This window comes from Nicotiana sylvestris, chromosome 1 (genome assembly GCF_000393655.2).
Source record: "Nicotiana sylvestris chromosome 1, ASM39365v2, whole genome shotgun sequence".
Classification (NCBI taxonomy): domain Eukaryota; kingdom Viridiplantae; phylum Streptophyta; class Magnoliopsida; order Solanales; family Solanaceae; genus Nicotiana; species Nicotiana sylvestris.
In genome coordinates this window covers 170,666,068-170,674,605 of record NC_091057.1, presented here as the reverse complement: position 1 = coordinate 170,674,605, position 8,538 = coordinate 170,666,068, and the positions used below count along the sequence as shown (strand labels likewise).

General features: G+C 32.0%; 1 protein-coding gene across 1 annotated transcript; it reads left to right on the top strand.

Annotated features, from left to right (window-relative positions):
• Window positions 1-253: 253 nt before the first annotated feature.
• LOC104218893 (gamma-glutamyl peptidase 5-like) lies at window positions 254-5,887 on the top strand. The gene is made up of 4 exons (XM_009769494.2): window positions 254-833; window positions 4,535-4,684; window positions 4,827-4,994; window positions 5,605-5,887. Exons 1-4 carry the CDS (start codon window positions 525-527, stop codon window positions 5,704-5,706), a joined length of 729 nt encoding a protein of 242 aa, XP_009767796.1. The 5' UTR covers window positions 254-524; the 3' UTR covers window positions 5,707-5,887.
• The last annotated feature ends 2,651 nt before the right edge of the window (window positions 5,888-8,538 follow it).

Here is an 8,538-nt window from a genome sequence, read left to right as displayed (position 1 = left end):
CTATATATACCTCACTGCTTAATTCAATATGGCAAACAAATTATTCAACAATCTAGCTAGAAAAAGGAATTAATAACCACCAAAATTAGAATTACCCCTATTCAAGAAGTACAAAAAGAAGTCTTAAACATTACTACCAATTAAAAACAAAGCAGATAAATGAGGAAAGCTTAAACATAACCAAGGGGTAATTAAGTAATTATAATATGCCTTAAATTTAGTACAAGTAAACTGAGAATCAAAGGACGAAATTGCAAATAAAGTAACTTTATTTTCCTCAAATAATATAACTTTATTCACCTCTTTCAGATTATGTATATATAAACCACCTTGTTTCCTCATTCTTCCTTCATCAACTCATAAGCGAAACGAAATTGAAAAAATCTAATCTCTCTCGCTCCCTCCCTCTAGGCCCTCCACTAGAGGAGAATATTTATACATATATATCTATATTATTCAGTGAGAGAAGATAGGAGGAAGTTTTTTAAAACTTTATTTACGTCTGAAGAAATCACTACTTAATAATGGAAGGAAAAAAATTTGCAGTTCTATTATGTGCAGAGGATTCAGAATACGTGAAAAAGAAATACGGCGGTTATTTTGGTGTTTTCGTGAGAATGCTGGCGGAGGAAGGGGAAACGTGGGATGTATTCCGCGTGGCTAACGGCGAGTTTCCGGCGGATGATGAGATCGGAGAATATAACGGATTTGTGATCACCGGTAGTTGTAATGACGCTCACGGTAATGATTTGTGGATCTGTAAACTACTCAATCTGCTCAAAAAAATTGATTCTATGAAGAAGAAAGTTTTGGGTATTTGCTTTGGTCACCAGGTATTTGTTTTAAATTACATTTTTAGTCATTTAAACTCCATTTTCAAGCTGTTAATTGATCGTCAGTTTATTTACTTTTTTAATGCTGAGTTGTTTAGAGTTCTTTTACTTACAGCTGTCTTTTTTAATTTGCGTCTCTTTCTAGTCTTTAGTTTTTGGTTGCCGTCTTTTCCACTTGCCATTAAGGTGTACATGTTATGCTTTGTTGTAATACGTTTCATACGTGGCCTTTTGTTTTTCTTAAAATATCAAAGCTATATTTACACTCAAAGCAACAGAAATGTAATTGAAAGATATTTTCACTCAAAATAATCCAAGGCTCCGAGCAGCGACAACAACAACCATCCATTAAAATAGAGGGTAGTAAGTACACAGACCTTACTCCTGCTACGAAGGAGTGGAAAATCTATTTTCGAAAGACCTTCGCTCAAGAAAACGAAAAAAAGACAAATACATCAGTACTATCATAAAAAAAAACATAGAACTAATAACAACGACATAATATTCAGAAAATAGACGAAAATCAATAACAATAACAAGTAATCCAAGCACATACTCCCTCATGTCCAAGTTATGTGAATATGAAACAAGTTAAAAAGGAGTCCAAAGTATTTGTGTGGTTATACAAGCTTCTCAGTAAGAGTAGAATTATAAGTTTAAGCTAAATTGTTTCTATATTTAGAAATGGGTCATTATTTTTGGGATGAATTAAAAAGTAAATAGGTTCACGTAAACTGGAATGGACGGGTAAGTTTTAAAACCTTATCTATATTTCAAAGAAAATCCAAGAGCTAAATTAAAACCACGCCCAAATGATATCAATTATTTGAAATGATTTAGTAAAGTTTCAAAAGTAGTTTACAGTAGTGACATTTTTATAATTTTTCTGTAATTGTTATGAAAATAATTTTACTTTTGTTTAGGCCCCGTTTGGCCATACATTTTGACAACGTTTTTTCAAATCTTTTTTGAAAATATTGTTTGTTCATAGATTAATGATCTATTTTTGAAATTATTTTTCAAGTTCCCAAAATCTACAACTTGTTCTTCCACTCACAAAACATCAAATTTTTTTCAAATAAAATGCATGTCCAAACATAATTTCAACTTCCAAAAATTACTTTTCAAAACTACTTCAAAAATTATTTTTTTCAAGTTTGAGCTAAATCTATGTCCAAACGGTACCTAGTAAGTAAAAAAGTTTCATTTACCAAGTGACAGTGTACAGACCAAAAAGGGCAAGGTTTGGCAGCTGCCCCAGACCTGCCAAATCCCAGCTAATTAATTTTACTTTTTAAGTTATACAAATTGAATAGACCTGCCAAATCCCAGCTAATTAATTTTACTTTTTAAGTTATACAAATTGAATTATTATAATGGCAAGTTAATAAGTACTTACTTTATAGAATCTTACCTAAAATTCTGTATATTCACTGGAAATTTTAATATAGAAAATTGTTAATTTTGGGTAATTCTTTTCTATTTTTTTATGATATGTGATTGAGCAATACTAGGAGGGAAAAATATTTTATTTGGAAATCTGATCAGTCAGCACGTGTTTGGACTATTATTTTAATAACAATTCCACAAAGTAAGGTCTTCGTTCTCTCCATCCACAGTCAAAAGTTTACGTTACCCAACTCTTTTTATGTCAAAAATTCGTACTATAACTTACTGACGTCTTCGGTACAAAAGCAATTTTTCGTTAATGATGAATGTTTTTCAAGGGATAATCCAATAACAATAATTGCTTTGGTCCAAAAAGGATTTTGAATTTGAGTTCCGAAGATGGAAACCTCCTAATAGGAAATTCTTTATTCTTTTTAATTGAATCAGTATATTGTAATTACCTAGTGCCTAAAGGAAAATCAATTAGATTGGCTTAGACGCTTAGCAGTAAGTACTAAGTAGTAACGTCCATTCGTACTTAAATACTACTTAGTGATTAGGACAATTCTCAACTCTTTCTCCTTGTTAAAACTTACCCACTTTGATGTTTACACTAAATTAATTAGTACTACAAGATATGTATTTTTTACAAATATTTATCACTTAATTATGATTAAGTGAAGTGTATTTTTACTTTTATTGCTAACCATTATAATGAAATTATTTAATTTAATTTAATTTAAATACCAAAAGCGACAGTTTTAATCATTTATTCCCTAGAATTCATTTAAGACTGCGACCCGTCGGGTTTGTTACATGGCAGGACCATAGAGTGGTCCAAAACTAGTAATGAAATTATAAGTGAGATTTAGGGCCATTTGCCAAAAAGAGATTGAACATGTGGAAATTACGTTGGTATTTTTCTGGCTTAGAGTAATGAGACTTGGATACAGAAGATTATATTGGATGTTGACTTTATATACAATATTTAGATTATTTGGTCCCCCTCAGTCCCAGCTGATAAAGTTAAATTCACTGGATCCAATTATAGACAGCCCCGTTTATTTTGGGATACTTTTTCTACTGTTGAGCCAGATTTTTCCATCAAAGTTTGTTGTCATCCATTCTTGCTTAGTCACGTGTTTTGTCTTTAATCTTTTACTCACACTTTTTTCATATACTGATGTGATTTATTTCTTTTATAACCACTATTTCACCCAACGAAATTGCCACATATGAAGCACAGTTTTGCCAAAAAAAACCCATTTATTTTTCGAGGAGATGGAAAATATGCTCAATTCAGTCCCTTATTGCGTTGTTTGAAGAAATCCATACATTTTCAATTGGTAATTTTTTCACGAAAAGCATATAGTATGAGATAAGAAATTCAGTGTTTCACTAAGATTTTGAATAATGGTATCTAACTAAGTGTGACGTATGATTAACGCCTTCCAATTCAAAAATATGCAAACCTATTGCAACTATCTCACAAGAAATCAGTCTTAAAACTAAATGATAGTCCAGGGAATGCTCGTCCCTAGACTAAACAAAACTTTCCAAGTTGCAATTATGGTCTTTTATCGCAACGAGTTTAAGTTTTTTGCATTGATAGTATATAAGTTTTTAACATTGATAGTATATAAGTTTTTTACATTATACGACTAAGTTGAACTACAACAACAAATGTCTCTTTATAGCAAGTCAAATATAATAAACCGGAAAATAGAGTAATAATCTGTTAAAAACAGTGCAGTTTACACTGATAGTATAACAAATTTTTACACTCTTAGTGTGTGTAACTTAAACGTAATAGCAAGTCGGCCATTAATTTCCTGTTCAAGATCCTAGCTTTATATTATGTTATCTAACAGGTCCGGCTAATTATTTTATAATAAAGCCCATGAGAAGGATTAGATCAAAAGAGAATCAAGTACAAAGATAAGCTCATCCAATGTGTAGTACCAAGCTGACACTGTCGGCGATTTCAACCACCAAATCAAATTTCAAAGGCAGTTTGATATGTTGGCTGCCTAAATTATTGTCTTACTATTACAACGTTAACATTTGCTACGTGGATATGCCTTTTCTTTTTAAATTATTAAAGTAAGTCGTGTAGTGGTCCTATTCTTCCTTGAGATGGGATCATATCAAATAATATGTGATTTCTTGGAACATTTGACATACTATGATGCAATTAAATTTTATTTTTATACATTCATGCATTATTTTCGTTGTTTACTATATGTCTTTTCTTGAGCTTTTTTCCTTTGTTTATATATTTATATCTGAAAGGGTCTGTTTATGTGGTGTAGATATTAGGGCGATCATTGGGTGGAGTTATAGAGAGAGCCACAACTGGATGGGACATTGGCGTCACCACAGTTAATTTATCAAAGTCCAAGCTATTCAACACTCTCAATTTACCTGCATTTATGCAAGTTATTGAGTGTCACCGTGATGAGGTTTGTCTCAAACACTATCAATTTTGCTTTCTTTCTACAAGTAAATATCTTTTTCCCCTTCGAATTCCTCTATATATTGTTTTCGACAAGGAAAAAAATGAAAGACAAAACTGACTAAAATGTGTCTGTGATTTGAAATTAGATCCGTGAGCTTCCACCAAAGGCAGAGGTGATGGCATGGTCCAATAAAACTGGAATTGAGATGTTTAGGTATGGTGATCACATAATGGGGATTCAAGGTCACCCCGAGTACACCAAAGATATTCTCCTCCATCTCATTGATCGTCTTCTTCAACGCAACCTTATTGAGGTAAGCACTACATATCTCTATTAGTACATTTTACGGTGTAAAAATACTATAGTAAAGTTATGAATTAATGAAGTATAACTATATATTCAAAAAAAAAAAAAAAAAAAATTCAACAACGAATATGGTTTTAGTAAGATGATTCATCCGTCTACGTCCTTTTCGATCTAGGCCGTAGCGGTCCTACCGATGCCGTCCATCTTTTAAGAGTCCTTATCCCCTCTTAATAAGTCATAATTCCCTTATGGAAATGAATTTATGATTTTATATTGTAGAATATCAATATAGTTGTGGATGTAGGCAACATAAATGTTCAAACAAAATTTCAACTGCAAATATAATTTCATAGAATGTTTCATATATCCGTCCATGTTAGGTGGTGGCGGTCCTATGTATATTGATGCTGTCAATGTTTTAGAATAGCTGACCTAAAGTTTAGTATAACCCCCTATTATTAGGTGTGTCAAATGATTCCCAAAAAAAAGTCAAACGTGCCTCGTTTTTAGAATGTGTTATTGTCCCCGGAGGCAAGATTGATATTCAAAATCGATGTAACATAATTCAACATCCCAATTATAAAGCTTGACTATATGTTAATTTTGTGTATATATAGGAGAGCATTGCTGATGTGGCCAAGGCGAAGGTTGAAGGGCGCGAGCCAGACAGGGAGGCATGGAAGAAATTGTGCGTTAGCTTTCTCAAGGGTAGATTGTGATTGAATATTCTGAATTTATTAGAGGCTATTGTAATTGGTCCCAAGTGTAAATAGGAGATGTTGTTAAGAGGAATTTTAAGGGACGTAGGCTGGTTTGTAGTTTGGACTAAGGCATCGTTTAGATGTCATCAAGAATTTAAGATTATTTTTTAGCTATTGGAATTGACAATGTTAATTGCAATTGCATTGCTTTGATTTTATTCTTAATTGTTTTGTTGGTCGTTGTTCCGTGGTTGACCATAAACATGTAACCCGTCCAAAAAGTAAAACCACGCACAATTTGATCGCTAAAGTATTAAAAACGAGAGAAACTAAGCTAAATGGTTGCTCACCAAAAAAATTATCGATAGATGTACAATATATCCAAAAAAATTACCGACAAATATATAAAAAATACATAATTAGTGTAAATATTATGTATATGCAAATATTCTTTGTTGATGGGCCAAAGATGTAATTTTCCCTAATCAACAATCTAAAGTTACACATTTTGGATCTGTGGAGGGGCCAAATTAGCGATAGATGAAACTTGGCTTCTCAAGAATCCACAAACAAAGAAGATCAAAAGGAGAAGGAAAGATTGACAAAATACTGCATCTATTGAACTTTGACTGGATATTCAAGCCCAGAAGAAATGTTGTGGGTGCTAGAATAATCAATTGGCTATTTGGCCAAATTGTTGAATGGACTAACAAATTTGTTGGATTATGAAGTCATTTTAACCATTTGTAATAGTGCAGTCCACAGTTACCGAGGCTTTTAACATGTTCCCAGTTTTGGTTATGGTGGCGAGTATAATTTTTGGACAAGAGGATTCAAAAACTACTTGCGATATACGGAGACAAATATTACAAGCTAATTATCTCGCTACCATTTTTGCCAAAAAGAGACATGTAATTTAGATACCACGTTGGTATTTTCAGGCTTTAGAGTAAACAGCTGTATGGTTCAATATTGGATCATTTACAAGTTTGTATCCCCTTCATCATAAGTCATAATCCCCTTCTAGAGATTAATTTATGACTTTACGGCATAAAATACTCTACTATTGTTATGAATGTGGTGTAAACTGTTTTTTTTTAGTATATTAATGTTTAAAAGAGGGTGAATGAGAAAGACAAAATTACATAATAATGCACTCCATAAATCGACCTTGCATTATTTTAGCCCACTTACAAGTTTGCAAATGTGTAGTCAAATATCAATAAGCTTAGATCTAATTTGTTTTTCCAGTTTTTTTATTCTTTATATCTTCAAGCGTGAAATATTTCAATTCTCCTTTTTTTTCATGTTTCTACATACCTTTCACAACTACGAAAATTCACAAACAGACGCGAGAAATCTAAAATCTCATCTTCTTTAATGCTAATCTTGTTAGTTTTTGAATATGATTTTATGAGAAATTTGGAGTGGGTATTGTCTGAACTTATTACAATTAGTCTAAGTAGACTGTATACAAAGTTTGAAGTCATTTAGTGGAGATTTGGAATAGTCTTAATTAAGAATTGCAAGTGAAAATCGTACAAAAAATTCGTCAGAGATGCTTATACACTTTTATGGAATATTATACACTTTTATACAAAGAGGTATATTATATATATAGTTGTATAAAAATATATATATAAAAATATATAAGCACAGTCGTGAAAATATAAGTGATACACCATGTATATAGGTGTAGCAGTTGAAGAAGAAGAAGAAGAAGAAGAAGAAGAAGAAGAAGAAATGTGAGAAATCCACCAAATACCTATAAATAATGTATCAACCTTGTATAAAATAATGTATAAGATGTGTTTATATACTATTATACATTACTTATATAATATTATACACTATTATACAAATGAATCCTATTAATGGAGTTTCACTGGTTCTTCTTCTTCTTTGGGCATCTTTTGAAATTCAACTCAAATCTACCTCAAATCTGCTCCAAATCACTTCAAATTTGAGTTTTGAACTTCCCTTGACGATCCCAATCAATTGGGCCAACACCCAATCCAAACAACTAACAAAATTGAAAAATTCAATTTCTGAAATTCAACTCAAATCTGCTCCAAATCACTCCAAATTTGAGTTTTGAACTTCCCTTGACGATCCCAACCAATTGGAACAACACCCAATCCAAACAACTAACAAAATCAAAAAATTCAATTTCTGAAATTGAAGCTTCGAATGACCTTAAATGGTGACTCCAAAAATAATAATTCTCTTAAATAGTATTTTTTCTTCTCATCTTAATAGTGATTATCAACTTTGAATCTGGAAGGAGAATTGAAGAATATATATAATGATAGAGAAACTTTGGGGTGCAAAGTCGTGAAAGAGGAAGAAGAAGAACGAAGAAAAGAAAAAAATAGGGCGAGCTAACTGGTGAAAATAATTTTCAGATTATGTAGAACTTGGGTCATATTAGGTAAGAGCTTCAAACGTGGGCCATTTTTTGATGGACTGTTGGGCCAAGTGACGAGGAGCGTAATTCCCCCAATGAAAAATGGAGGGAAAATAAAATATTTGAGTTTCATTTGAGATTCCTTCCTTGATGAAGGGACATTGTCCCATATTAGAAGAGGAAGAGGTTTTTATGAGTATATAAGCAATTGCTCTTCTTCTAGCTCTAAAAGAAGTGAGAAGAAGGCAAGCCTCGCGCCTTCGTTGCTCGACTCGGATTCGATTGATTGATTGATTGTTTGGACCAAATTTATTTGTTAATATTAAATATTAACACAAATGTTATCAAATATCCATTTTAATAACGTAATATTAATATTAAATCCAATTTTCGTTTTCTGTTTTTGTAACAGAAAATTAACCACCCTCTTCAATTCTCCCGAT

Excerpts from the sequence above, each read along its gene's own strand:
- LOC104218893 (XM_009769494.2), top strand. The coding sequence starts at position 525 with ATGGAAGGAAAAAAATTTGCAGTTCTATTATGTGCAGAGGATTCAGAA. Across the intron at positions 834-4,534 it reads GTATTTGCTTTGGTCACCAG|ATATTAGGGCGATCATTGGG; the intron begins GTATTTGTTTTA and ends TATGTGGTGTAG. Across the intron at positions 4,685-4,826 it reads TTGAGTGTCACCGTGATGAG|ATCCGTGAGCTTCCACCAAA; the intron begins GTTTGTCTCAAA and ends ATTTGAAATTAG.